This window comes from Salvelinus alpinus, chromosome 8, assembly GCF_045679555.1.
Source record: "Salvelinus alpinus chromosome 8, SLU_Salpinus.1, whole genome shotgun sequence".
In the NCBI taxonomy this organism is placed as follows: domain Eukaryota; kingdom Metazoa; phylum Chordata; class Actinopteri; order Salmoniformes; family Salmonidae; genus Salvelinus; species Salvelinus alpinus.
In genome coordinates, this window is record NC_092093.1 from 37,492,788 (window position 1) to 37,513,600 (window position 20,813).

Here is a 20,813-nt window from a genome sequence, read left to right on the forward strand (position 1 = left end):
TTTAGACATTTTTACTATTTTCTACATTGTAGAATAATAGTGAAGACCTCAAAACTATGAAATAACACATATGGAATCATGTACTATCCAAAAAAAGTATTAAAAAATAAATAAAAATACATATTTTATATTTGAGATTCTTCAAAGTAGCCACCCTTTGCCTTGATGACAGCTTTGCACACTCTTGGGCTTCACCTGGAATGCTTTTCCAACAGTCTTGAAGGAGTTCCCACATGCTGAGCACTTGTTTGGCTGCTTTTCCCTCACTCTGCGGTCCAACTCATCCCAAACCATTTCAATTGGGATGAGGTCGGGTGATTTGTGGAGGCCAGGTCATCTAATGCAGCACTCCATCACTCCTTCTTGGTCAAATAGCCCTTACACAGCCTGGAGGTGTGTTGGGTCATTGTCCTTTTTGAAAAACAAATGGTAGTCCCACTAAGCGCAAACTAGATGGGATGGTGTATCGCTGCAGAATGCTGTGGTAGCCATGCTGGTTAAGTGTGCCTTGAATTCTAAATAAATCAAGACAGTGTCACCAGCATAGCACCATCACACCTCCTCTTCCATGCTTCCAGGTGGGAACCACACATGCGGAGGTCATCCGTTCACTACTCTGCGTCTCACAAAGACACGGCGGTTGGAACCAAAACTAAAAAATTTGGACTCGTCAGACCAAAGGACAGATTTCCACTGGTCTAATGTCCATTGTAGTGTTTCTTGGCCCAAGCAAGGTTCTTCTTCTTATTGGTGTCCATTTAGTAGTGTTTTCTTTGCAGCAATTCGACCATGAAGGCCTGATTCACGAAGTCTCCTCTGAACAGTTGATGTGTCTGTTAATTGAACTCTGAAGCATTTATTTGGGCTGCAATCTGAGGTGCAGTTAATTGCCGAATTTTGAGGCTGGTAACTCTAATGAACTTTTCCTCTGCAGAAGAGGTTACTTTGGGTCTTCCTTTCCTGTGGCGGTCCTCATGAGAGCCAGTTTCATCATAGCGCTTGATGGTTTTTGCGACTGCACTTGAAGAAACTTTCAAAGTTCTTGACATTTTCCGGATTGACTGACCTTCATGTCTTTAAAGTAATGATGGACTGTCGTTTCTCTTTGCTTTGTCACAACACAACTGATTGCCGGGGGCGGCAGGGTAGCCTAGTGGTTAGAGCGTTGGACTAGTAACCGAAAGGTTGCAAGTTCAAATCCCCGAGCTGACAAGGTACAAATCTGTCGTTCTGCCCCTGAACAGGCAGTTAACCCACTGTTCCTAGGCCGTCATTGAAAATAAGAATTTGTTCTTAACTGACTTGCCTAGTTAAATAAAGGTAAAATAAAAATAAATAAATTGACTCAAACGCATTAAGAAGGAAAGAAATTCCACAAATGAACTTTTAAGAAGGCACACCTGTTTAACTTCTCTAGGATAGGGGGCAGCATTTTCACGTTTGGATGAAAAGCATACCCAAATTCAACTGCCAGGTACTCATCCCCAGAAGATAAGATATGCATATTGTTAGTAGATTTGGATAGAAAACACTCAGAAGTTTCTAAAACTGTTTGAATCATGTCTGTGAGTATAACAGAACGTATTTAGCAGGCGAAACCCCGAGGACAAACCATTCAGATTTTCTTTTTGAGGTCGCTCTCTTGTCAATGGTTTTTCATTGGGAATACAGATTTCTAATTGACCTTCTTGCAGTTCCTACTGCTTCCACTGGATGTCAACAGTCTTTAGAAATTAGTTGAGGGTTTTTCCTTTGTGTAATGAAGAAGTACGGCCATTTTGAATCAGGGTCACTTGTTGTGTACTGTTAGAGGCGCGTGACCAGAAAGCATGCTACAGATTGTTTTAATCCTGTATTGAACACAGATCATCCCGTCTTCAATTTTATCGATTATTTACGTAAAAAAATACCTAAAGTTGTATTACAAAAGTAGTTTGAAATGTTTTGGCAAAGATTACAGGTAACTTTTGAGATATTTTGTAGTCATGTTTCACGAGTTGGAACCGGTGTTTTTCTGGATCAAACGCACCAAATAAATGGACATTTTGGATATATATCGACGGAATTAATCGACCATTTGTGATGTTTATGGGACATATTGGAGTGCCAACAACAGAAGCTTGTCAAAGGTAAGGCATGAATTATATTATTTTTATTTCTGCGTTTTGTGTCGCGCCTGCAGGGTTGAAATATGCTTATCTCTCTTTGTTTACAATGGTGCTAACTCAGATAATAGCATCGTTTGCTTTCGCCGAAAAGCCTATTTGAATTCTGACATGTTGGCTGGATTCACAACCAGTGTAGCTTTAATTTGGTGTCTTTCATGTGTGATTTAATGAAAGTTTGATTTTTATAGTAATTTATTTGAATATGGCGCTCTGCATTTTCTCTGGCTATTTCTAAACTCAATATCTCCTCCATCAGGCCTGGGAGCCTGATGGAATATTGTTTGGAATATTGTGCCATCGCTGTACTAAACTTTAGAGGAGATATCAAGGCATCGAGCACAATTGCTGACCCCCTGTCTAATTTAGGAAGTCAAATTTGGTGAGAAAGCACTTAATAATTTGTGGCTCAGCAGGATCACATTTTGATTGATATAGCTCTGAGTAAAACTGTGCAAAGCATTTATTGATTTCCCCAGATCTGTTACAATTTTACCATTCCTGTCTTTCATTTTATGAATAGCTTGAGTTGCTTGTGTATGCCTTAGCTGCCTTGCAAATAATTTATGCGGTTTGTCACCCAGTTCAAAATATATTTGTTTCATTCTATCAAGTAAATAGGCTTACTATTTCTAAAGTTTGCTATTGTACTCATTTTTCGACACTTTGATCTTCTCAAGGACTTCATTCGAGGAATTGCTGCTCCCCTAACTCTTGTTCGATTTCTTTCAGCCTAGTATTGGCGTGTTTCTTCCTCTCCGATGTATATGAAATAATGTGTCCTCTAATCACAGCTTTGAGAGATTCCCAAAAGATAGTCATCAACATCCCCGTGTTAGCTCAAAGGGAAAATAAGTAATCTGCTCCTTCAAATACTGACAGAAAGCCCCATCATTCAACAGGTAAGCATCTTAGCGCCACAGTCACCGACCTGCAGACATATTGTCCAGTTTCAACACCATGGAGAGTGGAGAATGGCCTGTGATTTAGAATCAGGTGAAATGTAACGGACGCAGCAAAAAAAAAGTGCTCAATTCTGAAATATGACTTATGAACTGGCAAAAAGAAAGAGTAATCCCTATCCGTTGGATGCGTCAGTCTCCAAATATCGGCAATGTTAAGGTTTGTCATTGTTTGTCATTCAACAAACACTGGCATTTGATTGTTGAACTTGATAGCTGTTTATCTAAAAGAGGATCCAAAATACAGTCGAAGTCGCCACCCACAATAACATTTGTATCCAATATATTTGTTATGGCCATAAATACCCTTTGGGGAAATAATGGATCATCGAAATTGTGACCATATAAATTAACCAAGGTTATTGGTATCCAATTCAGTGTACCAACCACAATAATATACTGACATTAGGATCTGAAATCAAGGATGAGTAAATAAAAGGAATGTTTTTCCTTATCAGGATTGCTACCCTCTCACTTTTGCATCAGAATTAGACTGGTATATCTGACCAATCCAGCCGACTTGTAGTTTGGTCCGAGCCATGCATTTTTTATGATTTTCCTGAAGAAACACCATGTCACCGGCCAGTGATTTAAGATGGGGAGAAAGCCTTAACTCTTTCAACGAACTGACCTAAGCCATTACAGTTCCAACGTACTATCTTTATTCCACTAGGCCTACTCTGTGCCCGGTCACTATGTGCCGTTACTTGTTTTAGAACAAATTGTTGCTGTCATAAAACCAAAAACACCCCGCCATCCTGGAACTTATCATACCACCTGTACTGAAACTAAATATAAAACACAGACCCCAACCCCCTCCCCCCAACCTTGGTTAAATTAGATTTGATTACAGAGTGACTTCCTCCAGCAAAGCACCCCTTGACTAACACACAAACCTTATGGTGCCTAGACATATAACCTAAGTTAACTCTGCATCTATAGATATATTTTAACTCTCACGTAGGTGATGAGTGGGACTAAAACATGATTGGCTAAACAATGTTATAAACGATAACATCTCACCAATCATAAGTTCCAATGTTCATTGTAATGAGCATCGGCAATAAATTCAAACACAGTACTGGCCTGTATTCGGCCATTTAGCCGTCTGACACGACAGGTTTGGTTCCTCAGCCAGGGAGCTTGCTTTGCCAATAACAGTTTGGCGTCTTTTGGAGTGTCAAACAAGCGCGTTGCTCCCTCGACTGTCACCTTGAACCTGGCTGGGAAAAGGAATCCATATCGGATGTTGGCTGCCCTGCCCTTCTTGCGCAGCTCATCATAATATTTCCGTTTGTTCCTCACCTCCAAAGTAAGATCTGGGTAGAAGGACACCCTAGCTCCTTTATAGTTGAGGGGATCTGCAGGCGTGCGATGAATGGCATTGGTGGCGCGCCCTTGGCTGGCTTTGGTGCGGATGATCTGTGTGTGCGGTCGATCAGGATGTGCGTTTTGACGTTTTCACTCCCCAGCAGGGCCGGTATCAGCTCCAATTACAAATTCAGTGGACCTCCCTTTCTCTGTGTCTACCTGTATTCCAAAGGTTTGGATGTTCTGCTATCGTGAATGCGATTTAAGCATTTCCAGGCAGGTTTTCAGCTGAATTTTTTTTTTTTTTTTTTAAATTTAACGGTTTGCACTTTCTCAATGTCCTGTAGCCTGGCCTCGTGATCGTCTGCTCGACCTCATGCACCTTTCATTCACAGTTCCGGTCATAGTCCCAATATTCTTTGAGATAGCAGCCAACTTTGTGTCTACTATCTTGCTTAGTTTGTTTATAGTGACCAGTAGGTCGCTCTGAGGGGAGCTCTTGGGAGCAAGCATCTTCAGCTAACTCCTTGTGGGTCGGCGACGTTAGCATCGATTCATAGTCCGTCTTGTCCAAAATACATTGTTTAGCGGCTCCCCCTTTTTTGGTGCCTTTTCATCTTGTCAGACAATGTTTGAATTGATAGGTCGTGAGAGATTAATATAAATATGCTTTTTTTTCTTTCAAAATTGAGCAGAGCTCTAACAATCCACGTTTATCCCATAGCACGCTTTCTAGTGTCCCCCGGGATTAATTAAATTGGGTTATTTAACTTTGTGCATATATTTGTCACGCTTTGTTTAATCTGTCCCTTGTGTAAGTTTTGGCTTTTCTGGCTGTATGAACAAAATGCCATGGCATTAATTATGTTAATTGACTCCTATTGATGTTTGTACTTTGCCGGGTCAAGTGAATTTGAATGCACTTTTCAAACTTTCAAAAGGGCCCTCTTTGAATTTCGATTTTAAGAGCGCAAATCAAAACGTAAAAGTAAGAACAAGGTTGGAGAAACGTGGTATTTCTTACTCTAGACTACCTCTGGCAGCAGGCATACTGTACCCAGTGAACTGTACCTGAACAGTCTGGAGGACTGCACATGCCCAGAATAACTGTTTTTAATCACTTCCATCTTGTTCTTCCCCCTGTGACACACAGATAGTGTAATTTTTTTTGGCTTTGATACCAGTTGTTGTTCCAGGAACATTACGCTCTGCTTTGAGTTGCTGTGAATTGGATTGAATTCTGTCTGTTCATCCAGTGACGCGGTGTGCTGTGTTGTGAAACGTGCAGGAACTGCTTCAACGAGCCTAAGTCTAGCCCAGGGATGGGCAACTTTGATGAGGGTGGGGCCCAGAACAATCTAAACTACTCATGCCGCGGTGGCTCGCGGGTCTGCGTAAACACATCCATACCCACACATGCAGTCAGAGCCCCCCCCCCCCCCCCCCCCCCCGCCAAAACAAAATTGATGGCTAGACTGAGTTGTCAATCTAAAAACAATTATCTGACATGGGCTAATTGACTGTCATAACAAGATAAAATCTGCTGATGCGCAACCAAATTTCGAAATTGCACCATAAGTTAAGACCTCGAGTGAATTCCCCCCCAAAAAAATCATTCTGAAAGCTGCTGTAGTTTAAACACATTCTTAATTGTAATGTAATCGGAAAGTTTTCTCTCTCTGCACATTGAGTCTGAGCATAATACATTTGAATTCAAAATGCAATAAATCTTATTAAAAGAAAATAGCTAAACTCTCGCTTTTCGCTCACGGGGTGTTTACATAATCCCCTCTGCCCACCATCCATTCATAATAGCAGTAATTATATTAGTCTTCACAAAGCCCAACCAAAGTTACTGAAGCCTAGCAGGCAGGCGCGGGAGTGGGTGCATCCCAAATGACACCATATGTCCTATGTAGTGCACTACTTTCGACCAGAACCATATGAGCTCTGGACCAAAGTAGTGCACTACATAGGGAATAGGGAGCCATTTGGGACACATTCATTGTCTTTAGCGGTTGTGTGTGTGAAGATTTCAGTGTTGGAGGCGAGCCATGTCACCAAGGCATTATACGGCTGCTGAAGTGTCTCATTCTCTAAATGTTTATCAAACAGCACTGTAATAAGCCCTCACAGCAGCACATTTTGAGAAGTGAAGTATTATTCCCTGAGCTGTTTTATAGAAGTTTCAGTTGATGGTCCTCAGTCCCTACCCAGTGATGTTCTACTCGGCTATGATTCCTACTAGCACCCGAGAGGCATAGCCTTTACATAATGGTGCAGCATACAAATATACACTGAGTGTACGAAACATTAGGAACACCTTCCTAATGTTGAGTTGCAACCCTTTTGTCCTCAGAACAGCCTCAATTCATTGGGGCATGGACTCTACGAAGTGTCGAAAGCGGTCCACAGGGATGCTGGCCCATGTTGACTCCAATACTTCCCACAGTTGTGTGTAGTTGGCTGGTGGACCATTCTTGATACACACTGGAAACTGTTGAGCATGAAAAACTCTGCAGCATTTTCAGTTCTTGACACACTCAAACCGGTGCGCCTGGCACTTACTACCAAACTCCGTTCAAAGGCACTTAAATCTTTTGTCTTGCCCATTCACCCTCTGAATGCCACACATACACAATCCATGTCTCAATTTTCTCAAGGCTTAAAAATCCTTCTTTACCGGTCTTCTCCCCTTCATCTACACTGATTTGAAGTGGATATAACAGGTGACATCAACAAGGGATCGTACAGTAGCATTCACCTCTTTTACTACTTGATGGTTTTCCATAGATTAGCAATGTATTGATTGAGTCCCCGGTGTTGTGTGGACACTTTATAGATGATGACGTCACATGCACGAGCGTCACATACGGCCGATTGGCTTGCAGAGAGAGAGTTTTCTTCTTGACAGGGTGTAGGAAGCTTTAAATGTCAACCAGTTGTTACCCGCATGCGTTTTGTTCTTGTTCTTGTGAAATCTTCCGAACATTAAGTGCTAAAGGAAAAATCACCTCATTCAAACCCACTCATTCCTATAATTTACATTTGTGAACAAATGTTTAATTTTGTTGTTATAATAAGGTTGGTAGCAACTTGTGGAAATCTGTTGCAGCTCAAGTCGACTACAAAACCTACAATGCAAAGCACTGTCTATGGGCTGGCTAGCTAGCGAGCAAACGTAGCTGCACACAATAATACCAAAGTCAATATCAGTAGTAGCTAGTTAGCTATAAAATCGCCTAAACAAACTGCGCTGTCAATTTAGGAGTCTACAATCTCACCATGTTCAGTCTGACATTCGCAACAGCACTATGCAATGCACCCTGGACTGAAGAGGCAGACAAATAGGAGAAATGTGTTAGACCCTCTGTTAAATTACAAATGTAACATAGTAGGAATATCGTTATGACATCGGCCAAGTATTGAAATCTGACATGTATTATAGACGTTTTCGCAATCTAAAAGTCGTATTCCTATTGACTTGTGTAGTAAGAGCAGCTTTATCGCAATGCTACTTCATACCGGCCAGATTTCTGCCTGCTTGAACGGCAATAGCTCAGATAAACATAAAATGACCCAGTGAATCGATAGAACATCGCTCAGAGATGCAAGAAAACCAAATAGCCGTGATAATGGGTGAATTTTTACTTTAAGCATTGAGCTGCTCCCCTGGGGCACAAACATATGTCTGGGCCTGCAAATGGCTCCCTATTTAGTGCACTATTTCCGCCAGGGCATAGGGCTCTGGTCAAAAGTAGTGCACTATGTTGGGTATAGGCTAAAGTGCTGCAGCTTTATCTCCAACCTTACAGGCTGGCTTCAGGCTTGCATTTCAGTATTTCTCAGTCCTGCTGAGAACAGTATGTCACAACAATCTTTCTCTGCAAGCTTCTGTCTCTCTCTCTTTCTCTCTGTGGGTCTCTTTTCTTTCTTTCTCTTTTCTCTCTTTCATTTGGCTTCTTGGAGTGTAATTTCAGCAAGATCTGAAAAGCCACAATCCGTGTCAATGCTGTTTGCATGTAGGCTAGGCTACATCAAAGCCTTATGAGAAGTCCAAAGAAAGTAGAATACTGTATATGGCTTAGTCTATGATCATGAGGATGATCATAGTGAATGTTGAAGATGATGTATAGGCTGTGCTGCAATTAAGGCTCATCAGCCTGCCTGTCAGCCCCTCCAGCAGTCCGTTCCTGCTAATGAGTGACTGTAGTTGGTGTTTTTAATGAAGCACATCCAAGCAGATAAGACTGCCACGGGATTGCAAATGAAGGATGCTATTGTCACTCTGCAGCGCTCTAATCTGATTACTACTTCATTATTTATTTTCCTTCTATTTCGTTCACTTTAGGGAAAATTATTCTCTGTGCGCTTTTCTTGCTGCAGAATTTTGGCGCCGTTTGTGTTCTCTTTGCTGTATGAATAACTAAGGGCTTTGAAATTTGAATATGGACTTGACTTGGATTTGACTTCCCGGAACAAGAACTGAGATCAGTGCCTTTCTTACTGTATGAAGCGATGATTGAAGACACTAACGTGCTGTGCTTATTTTACTAACTGTCAGTCTCAGCTCCCTCCACCCTGCCAGACTGGGAAGTGGCTGGGCTGACTAGGCTGCCCTGTATGGAGAAAAATCATTGACATAACGATTTGAGCGTGTAGAATAGATTTGTAGTTGTAATAGCGTTGGCTAAGTTGTAACTTAATATTTGTGAGCAATAATTGCATCTGTACACCTGCACATGTCAATTTTACATGCTCAGACTCGCATTGCTTTAGTGCCCTACCGTGACAAAAGCTTTGTAGATGTGCAAACAGCGATTTGCAAGGAGAGAGGGAGAGAATGAGTTCTTGGAGGTGGAACCTGTTTCTTCTAACCAATCAGATAAGGTTTTCATAGACCCCCAAGGCTCGATATTGAGGTTTTTCCGCTTGTCCTTGGCAAGTAAAAAAATATTTAAAAAATAAATACAAATGTCAGACCAGAATATAGATTTCAGTTGTCCGAATGGACAAGTAACAAATCAACAAATCAAACCGATCAGAATTGGATCAGGCAGCACACAGCAGGGCAATGCATGGTTGACATTCTGAGTAAATTGCCTATATTCCTGTTGGCTATAGCCTATTTCAATAAATATGTTATTTATACAAAGCAAGAGAACAATGTAGACGGAGCTAAGAGTCTCACCAAAGCAGCCAAAATATCCGGTCAGAAATGTTTTATTTTTCTCTCTCTCTCGAATGTCGGATCATCTGGGCCAATAGCCAAAGTTTTTATTTTTATAGTGGACACTACAGTGTCTTATTGTTATAGACGCCCAAATGTTCTATTGTCTCTCCATTTCATATGAATATGACTTGGCCTACTAAGCCACTCTTTCAGTTTAATGCATGCTAGATTACTCCTTTTCATTAAACTGTACCCCTTTTTGTGTCAGATGGTCCAACACCATCCTCATACAATTTCTTTCATTTTTATAATCTTAGGTTGTAAACTAATTCTCATTTCTGGAAAAGGCATAAAATAAAGGTTCAAATCCAGGTCATTGTGACATGATTATCCAAAACACAGGTTCCTATACAGAGAGGGGAGGACAGACTTACTTTCGTAAGTAGTAATTGATGACCCAGGTGAGGAGGCACACAATCTTGCTATCGGTGATATCTGGGCACCAGTCTAAATTTTAATACTTTCAAACGCTATATACCTCTTGATTATGATTTATACCTGAATTGGAATAGAGTAACTGTGTTATGATATCAAACTAGAAGAAGAAACTACTACTGAATCGTAGCATGGGAGACTTCTGAAACAAACTCTGGCCAGCCACCACTAATGTATACAACTCGGAAAGCATTAAGATAATTTCGCTAAGCGATTGCCCTAAAAAACTTGTTTGAAGTTGAAATCATAGTAGGAGACTTGTACTTTTGACTTACAGCAGCCTACTGACGATATGCAGCGGAAAAGCAAGGGGCCGAAGGGTCAAATAAGACATTTTTAGAGGGGTTAGGGGCTGTCTGACCAACTTTGTGGTCTTGTGGTTAGTGTCTGCCCTGAGATTGGAAGGTTGGAAGTTTGATCCCCGTCTGAGTTAACCAAAGACTGTAGACCCAATGTGTCTCAGCATGGCACTCAGCATTAAGGAGATGCTATTCCGGCTCGCACAAGCCAAAGCTCGTGAGATGCTACTTAATTAATTTACTGAAGGGCTGTCTGGCTCTCCTAGGCCTCCAGGTTATGCCGTTATTGGGTCAGTTTGTACTGAGTTGTTTGGTCCCCCAAGACAGGATGGTGCTCGTGGTCAACTGGTAGGTCCACAGGAGATATGCAATCCCAGTCCAATAGTGGATATCACACGACTTTTTGGATCAGCTTGCATTAAGACTAATTTATTGATACTGTTTTAACCCCTATTTAAGATTATTTTTTGTTTGACTGTCCTTAGTACAGCTCTTACCCCATCGTGTAACTCCAAATAAATGTTTTAACCTATTGTCATAAGTCGTTGTATTGCTTGTACCAACTGAGCCATATATTTTAAAACATTCTGTCCTTGCATCCATAGTTCAGATAGCATAGTAGCCCACACATGTATAGTCATTTTTCTCCTAATTGTATGGTCACGGTCTTAAAGTCTCATTACTTAAAGGGCTTTGAAAACAATGAACACAATATTGGGATGCAATCCAGGTGCTTGAAGGATCTTCTGGGCCTTTCCCAGTCATGGTGGACAAAACGTGCATCTCACTGAAGACCACTTCTGAATTGAGTTAGGATATGGTGGTAGTACTTCATGGGAGTTGGTGGTGCAGAGGGCCTAGTAGAACAGAATGTGACCCTTCTCACTCAGCTTTGTTCCTGCTTCCAAAAGACTACGATGTCCCTCTTGGTTCTCACTGGCAAAGACTGTGTCCTGCACCCTGATGGTAGGAAGGTGCACTGGTCAAACATTACGGTACTAAAACCCATAGACAAATCTCTTAACTTGGGTTAGTGTTGATATTTCATGTTAGACTCACCAATACCAATCTTCCCCAAAGATAGTAAATTAACACATTTTAAGCTTATACCTACAGTGCCTTCGGAAAGTATTCAGACCCCTTGACTTTTTCCACATTTTGTTACGTTACACCCTTATTCTAAAATGGATAAAAAATATTTTAAAAACTCGCCAATCTACACACAATACCCCATAATGACAAAGCTAAAAAACGTTTAGACATTTTTGCATTTATTAAAAATAAAAAACAGAAATATAGGTTTTATTTACGTAAGTATTCAAGTATTCATTAGCTCAGGTGTATCCTGTTTCAATTGATCATCCTTGAGATGTTTCTACAACTTGGAGTCCAGCTGTGGTAAATTCAGTTTATTTGGACATGATTTGGAAAGGCACACACCTGTCTATGCAAGGTCCCACAATTGACAGTGCATGTCAGAGCAACAACCAAGCCATGAGGTCGAAGGAATTGTCCGTAGAGCTCCGAGACAGGATTGCGTCGAGGCACAGATCTGGGGAAGGGTACCAAAACAGCTACTTTCAGGTCTCTCCAGAGATGTTTGATCGGATTCAAGTCTGGGCTGTGGCTGGGCCACTCAAGGACATTGAGACTTGTCCCGAAGCCACTCCTGCATTGTCTTGGCTGTATGTTTTGGGTCGTTGTCCTGTTGTAATGTGAACCTTCGCCAGAGTCTGTGGTCCTGAACACTCTGGAGCAGGTTTTCATCAAGGATCTCTCTTCACTTTGCTCCGTTTATCTTTGCCTCGATCCTGACTAGTCTCCCAGTCCCTGCCGCTGAAAAACATCCCCACAGCATGATACTGCCACCACCATGCTTCACCGTAGGGATGGTGCCAGGTTTCCTCCAAACGTGACGCTTGGCATTCAGGCCAAAGAGTTCAATCTTGGTTTCATCAGACCAGAGAATCTTGTTTCTCATGGTCTGAGAGTCCTTTAGGCGTCTTTTGGCAAACTCCAAGCAGGCTGTCATGTGCCTTTTTACTGAGGAGTGGTTTCCGTCTGGCCACTCTACCATAAAGGCCTGATTGGTGGAGTGCTGGTTGTCCTTCTGAAAGGTTCTCCCATCTACACAGAGGAAATCTGGAGCTCTGTCAGTGACCATCGAGTTCTTGGTCACCTCCCTGACCAAGGCCCTTCTCCCCCGAATGCTCAGTTTGGCAGGCGGCCAGCTCTAGGAAGAGTCTTGGTGGTTCCAAACTTCTTCCATTTAAGAATGATGGAGGCCGCTGTGTTCTTGGCGACCTTCAATGTCGCAGAAAGTTTTACCAAATAGAGCCCTTGCTGTGGTACTTATTCAGACAAGAATACATTCTCAGGTCTGGACAGATACACACTAAAGTAACTAGGGATGGATGTGAAGCTAGCCTGCTAGCCAGAGGTACTTTGTGCCTAAAAAGCTTGCCAGTGCCCAAATTCCTGATGTTCCGTCACTGAAAGTAACCTTACTGTACCATCTATAGACCACTTATTTTCCCCCATTTGTTTAAGAAATTCATGCTGATGCCACAAACGGGGATACGGTTTACCTATATGATAACTGGAAGACTATGAATGGCTCCGTATCTACCTGGAAGATAATCAGCCTCTGGCTCCGCCTCTCCCGAGTCCGTTCAGGAGTTGCAGGGATGCGACAAGACTGTAACTACAACCAATTGAATACCACGAAATTGGTAGAAAGTTGTGATTTGGACTGGTGCCCTGATATCACTGATGCTACATGAGTCCCAGTACTGACTTGCCTTTGTAGGTATTAATTGAGGACCCAATTAATGTGAGACAACATTGTGTTGGCCGTCAGGTCCTCTGCAGCCACAGCCAGTTCCTACACCCTCATGGACAGTGTTGTAGCAGAGCTTGAAGAACCTGCCAAGGTGTTGTAATTTGTGGAGAAGCACTGCACCAGCGTCACTGTTCACTGTTGCCTACAGCCTTGCCCATGGCGCGCTGAAGCACTATCCACAAATTCTTGGCCAGGTCGTCCGACAGGCCCTGCACCTTGCCAAAGTAGTTTCCCATAAGGTTAATGTTGTGCATGATCTTGCTGCCCAAGCGGCACCGACTGTACATGAGGTCATTCCATGAGCACTCCAGGGTCCTCAGCTTGTGTTGGCCCCCCAGCTCCTCGGCTTGCTCTATCATTAACGGAGTGTCTGCCACCCTCTCAGGCACTGCACAGGAAGGGAGGAGAAATATTCATACATAAATATATTAACTGTACATTGTCATATCAAATACAATGCAAGCCATCAATAATAGTTCCCATTCAAGTGGCATTTAATGGTGCAGCTGAACATACCTGAACATATATATTTATTAATATTAATATATATTAACATATAAGTTTTCCACAGCTGAGGCTAGCTGACTGTGTTGCATCCCTGCATATTTGACATCCTTCAGGTTCCTAATGATGTTGATGCTTTGCCTCCAGGCATTGCTGACTTTTGCCAGGGAGTTCTGGATGTCCTTCCCGTCTCCCAGGGCATTGTGGAGCTGACGGAGGGCTGAACGCACCCTGTTTAACTGGGAGTGGATTGCAGCCTGAAGAGTGGATTTGCATTAATCAATGGGCAGTAGCTACAGAATGCAGTCAATGTCTAAAGCTAAACAAATTAGTTTCTACCTTCAGTCGTGCTTCTACTAAAACTTCAGATCTAACTGGTTGATCAATATTCATGGGATTTATGTCAGTTTTTTGGTTTTAGCAGATTAATGATTACTTTTCTAATGATTGTGCTAGCTAGCTATGGCTCCATACATGGCTCCATACAAAATCAAGCTAGCTAGTTAGCTTCAAAATTGTTTGTAAAATAACTTAACCTAATCGATTTCGGCGCTTGCATCAGACTACAACGTACGAACTCTTAATAACAATGACTTGGACAATAGCTTCCAAAAACAATATTACAGAAGAAAAAAGCTTGCTAACTAGCCATAAAATAATGGCATTTAAACTTACCTTCCATGACAACTAACAGCTGGGCTTTGATGGACATTCTTTGGTGGATACAAGTGGTAACCTGGTAATGCATGTCTTGAGTGACAGGTGTTTGCGCCAGACAACACGGCCCATGTGAGCTGTCACCAACCAAACAGTGTAGAGTATACTGGTCTGTGTTAACCTCATCTGATTGGTTAGAAGAAAGAGGTCCCATCTCCAAGAGCTCCTGCTCTCACACTCTCTCTCCTTGCTTGCAAATCTCTATTTGCACGTCTACAAATCTTTTTGTCACATAGGGCGCTTAAAGCACTGCCAAAAGTCTAGGGGCGCGAAATTGACATGCACAGGTGTACAGATGCAAATATTAAGTTACCTGTAGGAGAATGTGTTTACAACTACAGATTATTCTACACGTTCAAATCGCTATGTCAATGATTTACCTCCATAGACCTGGGTCATATTCATTAGGGCGCAAAGAAAAACGAAAAACAAGCGTTACTTATTTGTCAAGTTCAGGTAGTGTAGTCCATCCCTGTTTCTGTCCGTGTTCAGCGTCATATTCATTAGGCACCAAACGGATGAGAACGGACTGACCGTTTAGTGCCTAGCGGAAGATTTGTGACCCCTGAGGTTTGGGAGACATACTGCTGTCAGTCTGAAGTGAACCTATCCTCTTCTCAGAAGCTCTGTGTGAAAAACAGGAGTGGAGGACATTAGACGAGACCCGTTGGCATGGCGACCTCACTAAAACGTTGATTGAATACACAGACACTCATTACCTGTGGCTTCTAGCTGCCTTTGCGATGCTCTTTATTTGATGGACCTGGCTGTAGCTATCCCAAGAGAACTCAACAATCTCAATCTCTCTCTCTGTCTCGTCTTCTCTCTGTCTTTTTGTCTCTCTCCCCCTTTCTCTCTCTTCAGTTCAGCTCATGATTATTCAGACCTGTACACTGTTGCCATGGCACTGGATTGGCAGCTCTCGTAACCTTGTCATATCTAGACCAATCTATCGAGAGGAAGATATGAAAGATTGGATTTCGTTTGAAAATATCAACCAAGTAAAAACATCCAAATGCATTCGTATTCACTGTACCATTGAGCTGTGGGGGAGATATTAGCCCTACTTTGATTGCCTTTGTATTAGCAAGTCAGGTTTTGCATTAGTTCCTTCTCAAATGAATTATAGAAATGCAAAGCCTCACACTGTGTTCAAAGATGATTCATTTGTTTGTCTGTTTTGTCTTTCAGGGTCAGCCGGTCGGTCAGTGTGATTTCAATATTCGGCTGTTGTGCATAGAGAAAGAGATCATCTCCCCTCGGATGGAGAAGATGAAGACGGGACAGATCGACAAGACAAAGGAGCCCTTCAGTGTCAGGAACAAGCCATTCTTTGACATCCACGCAGCACGAAAGGTAATACACGCATTCATGTGCACATGCACTAAACTGTGCCAGGGCCAGATCATCACAAGTCTGTGGTGGTCTGACATTCTAGCCGTACATGTTACAAATGCATTATTTAACTTTTTCATCAGTTCAGGGACTCATCTAAGGCCTAATCAAAACAACAGGATAGATAAACTTTCAATGACATCAGTTGCCGATTTTGTTTTCTCACTTTGAAACAAATATGTATTATTAATCTTGAAGTATTAATGTGCTCTCATAAAGGGTACATTGCATTTTCTTCCCACGCTGTGCTTTTACTGTAGATTGACTGCTTTTGACTGCCTTTGTACAAAGGGCATTGTAGATTCCTCTATCACCATTAAAGGAAAAAGAAATGTGATCAAAGCTTTTTTTAATCAGTGGGAATATTCATAAAAACTATAAATAATCAACAGAAAAAATAATTAGCTCTGAAAATGGCCTATTGGCCTATGTGGCTCCACTATTTACAATCTATAATTGATTATTCGCAGATCATGGAGATATTCTATGGAGCCTTTTTATATTAGGAAACCCGGCCTACCTCTATACAGAGTTACTTGTGTTTGCAGATCATGTGCTGCTGCTGACAAGGACAAGAGTGTTTTTATTCTCCAAAAGCTATTAAACCTCGCCAGAAAGGCCCTGCACCCTCAGTCTCATAATGGCTCCACCGAAGGACATTGCGCAAAAAAACTAGATCTACACTGGGCCAGATCAGTGGGAAACTGTAGCTCTGTACGTTCCATTAAATGCCTGATAACATAGAGGGAGCAAGGGTTTATGGCAGTCTTCACATTTTTCCCACCACTGTTCATATGGCCGGTCTGGTCATGGCGGAAGCAGGGAACAGCTCCAGTCCCAGCTACTATCACTGATCTCTTTGTGCTGGAGCCTGTTTTGTCCTGCATGAAATGTTAGCCGTGAATGACTGGGTTACCCCCCTGGTAAACCCTGTTCCAACTTCCAACCCCTCCTGTCTGAGGCTTTTATGACAGATTGCCCACTGTCTTGTTAGCAGGATGTAGATTAAGATATTCCAGAAATGAAGTCATTGGAATTACGCCTGCCTCGTTCGCTATGTCTTTGTTCTGATGCTGAGGCCATCTGCTCTGCGTACAGCCATATCTCTGTTACAGACATCATGAAATGGGGGAATAGGAATCTGGTTTATTCATTCGCGGTGGCGCAGCTTTACACTTCATGACATGTTTGCCGGAAATTCCTTTTATGATATTTCAATGAGGCCCAGGCTGTGTGATGGCTTTTCTTCAAGTTTCCAGCTCCCCTGAATTAACACTAGAACTGCCATAGACCAACGGCCACTGACGTTTGATTGTGTAATAAAAATCTACATCCTGCTCCTTCCCTGACCTTTCCTAAATGTTTGTATTTGACATTGCTCAATTTGTCTGAATTTAGAAATCACAGAGAAGTATTTAGAGCCTTTTGACCTGTTTTTCTTTACACCTGTTCCCAACTTAACCCTCCAAAACAATGAGCTGTAAGACATTGGTACCCAGCCAGGCGCTAATTTGTCTCTCTCTCTCTCCTCACTGAATGAATGAAAGGATGAATAGGTGATAATTGTGCACGTTGCTTCACAATTGAAAATTAAATTAGGCCCAACCAAATGATGAGGGTGAGGAGGTTGGATTTTAATTTAGAAAGAAAAGTTTGTTATGCCTATTTATCAGCGTTGGCGCTCTTGTTTATAGCACATCATTTGACCGCGATCCTTGCGGATTGATGTCATTCTCTTTTACATTTTACTTTGTAAAAATAAGCTGTTACGGGACTGTTTTATATACAATACATCTATTACTAATTTCATTTATTGTAAGGGAAAATGAGTAATGCCAAACATATCCTTGACTCTATCCGAGTTGATGCGCAAAGGGAATCAAAAGATGCCAGCCCACTGAATGAATGACAAATGGGCGATAATTGTGCACATTACTTCACAATCAAATTAAAATTAGGCCTAACAATGATGAGGGTGAAGAGTGGGATTTAAATTTAGAACAGCAATAGTGTAAGGGAAAGTAAAAGATGCTACGGGTTGCAGTAGGTCTTTAGAATAGTGCAAAACATATCCTTGACTTTATCCAAGTTGATGAGCGAGGGGAAACAAACCATGCCTGTCAGCCTGCACAGCCAGTCAATCAAAACTATACCGAAACTAATTTCACTCATAAGACAGCCAATAGACAGAATGAAATGTACAATAGTCTGATGAGCGACAATATTATCAGTTGTTAAATTGTACATGAAGAGATGCGCACATCTTATATTTGACAGGTGCAGGGTAGGAGCATCAGTTTATCAAATCCTCCTTCAGAGTCACATGCAGGTAAAATGTTAAGATTTCTATATAGTATCAGAAAAGATAATATTTTGCAGTTTCTATGACGCTTACCTTTGTCAAATATCTCTACAAAATTCAAGAGGTGGAGCTCTATTTCCAAATTTCACTTTTTGCAAGAATATCTGGGCAATCCATGCATTCAGCACATGACCACTCGCGCGGCTGCGTTGCTCTGGCTACTAAGCCAAAACTAGTAACGTAATAAACTTATGCAATTCTGTTTTCCTTTAAATACATTTTATTTCAACAATATTTCTTTAGACTTGCCAAAACTAAATTATGGACTTCTTTGTGATGGACTTGAACTAGTGCTTTTTCGCTTGTACTTGTAGCCTAGACTAACAAACTAATGAAAATGCTGTTATGTTCCTTGAAATAATAGTTTTTTTTTGTATTCTGTTATCTAAGACCTTTATAAACACACCCAAATTCTTATTCATCAGAGAGCATATATGAAATAGATTTTTTTTGACTGTTAGAATATTGATGGGTCATTGGCTTAAAGTGTTGAAAATTGGCTTTAGGCCTACATTTTTCACTAGGACTTTTGTAGAATTATACAAAACATATCCTTTACTCTATCTAAACAAATAACTATTGTTATATTTTTACATGGATATATTTCACTAATTTCTTTATGCACTATTTATCAATCATTGGTTCTTATGTTTGCGCACCTCGCGGGTTGATATTAAGGAGATACCCGGCAGCGTTCTCTAGCGGTTCTCTTTTCAAATAGAACTATCTATTTTATTTTTTTCGTGAAATTGTTTTGAATCGGCTGCAATAGCTGGTCTGCTGTCGGAATACAAAGGACTTTTAGTTCCTCTGTTTTATTTTATCGTTTTGCCTTTTATTCAGTAAATTGGACGTTGATGGGACTGGAAAATTGACCGCTTGGAGGCAAAAAGCATGTGCTGAGTGGAAGATGAGGCTTTAGATTAGATTTACCTTAGCTCTGGTCTAAGTTAAGGGCCCATTAGCAGACTGGAGTATGGGAGAGGGTTCAGATGGAGAGCCCACTTGTCGTTTGAAATGACTGACAGTAGATGAGGAAAAGAGCTGGGCTTAATGAATAGTGTCACTGAATGCTCTTTCACATCAGCTAAATGTGCTCACTCACTGGGTTTAATTAAGCTTTGTGCAAGAGCCCACAGTCAATTACATTTACATTTTAGTCCTTTAGCAAACACTCTTATCCAGCTCAGTAATAGCTTTTATTAATAGCTTTCCTTATATTTCTCATGCAACAAATACTTACTTACAGTGCCTTCAGAAAGTATTCACACCCCTTTACTTTTTTCACATTTTGTTACGAAGTGGGATTCAAATTGATTTAATTGTCATTTTTTGTAAACAATATACACAAAATGTCAAAGTGGAAGAAAAATTCTAACATTTGTAAAACATTTATGAAAAATAAAACACTAATATACAGTATCTTGATTAGATAAGTAGTTAACCCCCTGAGTCAATACATGTTAGACTCACCTTTGGCAGTGATTACAGCTGTGAGGATTTCTGGGTAAGTCTTTAAGAGCGTTCTACACGCGATTGTGCAACATTTGCTCATTTATTTTCAAAATTCTTCAAGCTCAGTCAAATTGGTTGTTGATCATTTCCAGCTCTTGCCATAGAATTTCAAGACTATTTAAGAACATTCACTGTCTTCTTCGTAAGCAACTTCCGTGTTGGCCTTGTATTTTAGGTTATTGTCTTGCTGAAGATGAATTCATCTCCCAGTGTCTAACATTTTGCCTGTGCTTAGCTCTATTCCATTTCTTTTTTTTATCCTGAAAAATTCCCCAGTCCTTAATGATTACAAGCATACCCATAACATGATGCAGCCACCACTATGCTTGAGAATATAAAGTACTCAGCTATGTTAGAGGCAAATCCAATACAACACATAAGTCTTTGTATTCAGGACAGAAAGTGAATTGCTTTGACCCCCCCCCCCCCCTCAAGCTAATGAGTCATTCTGACTGCATTCTAACAGTGTAATTAATCAATTTCATATATGCTATCACAAAGATAATCATTTGGGTGTGTTTATGAAGGCCTTGGATAACATTAGAATACCATTTTTATTTTATTTCAAATAACACAATCATTTTCATTAGTTTATGTTACTGTGGTAGGCTATATATATAAAAAAATTGAAAAACACTAAGTCAAGTGTTCATTTAATTTTATTAGTGGAGTGTCTTTTGTTACAACTATGAAACAGAAAGCATATGTGTTGGAACACGGTAACAACTTTTTATAACTACAAAATAAAAAAATACCCCAACCAGCAAGACGTGCGGTCCAATTATGAAAACATCAGTAGCCTAAACATCATTATAAATGTCAAGTGGCCTTGATAAATAAAGCAATGATGGCATTATAATATGTGTCGATATGACAGCAGTCAAAAATAGGCAATTATTGTCAGCTCGTGCTTAAATTGTGCATCTTCAGGCAATGGCGTCAGTTGAATGTCATTTATCTGCTATCCATTGTGCTAACAGTTTAAATCTTCGTAACTTTCACTTCCTTGACATACTTTGACATACAGTACCTTTGTTTGGTTGTAGTGCGTAATAGTCTCCAGGCTTTCTCTT

General features: G+C 41.0%; 1 protein-coding gene across 1 annotated transcript in view; it reads left to right on the top strand.

The window, feature by feature from the left end:
• The window catches only part of rngtt (RNA guanylyltransferase and 5'-phosphatase), a 151,648-nt gene that overhangs the window by 49,554 nt on the left and 81,281 nt on the right, over positions 1-20,813 (top strand). The window contains exon 12 of the mRNA XM_071412234.1: positions 15,660-15,824. Coding sequence (XP_071268335.1) covers positions 15,660-15,824 — 165 coding nt within the window. The remainder of the gene's footprint in view (positions 1-15,659; positions 15,825-20,813) is intronic.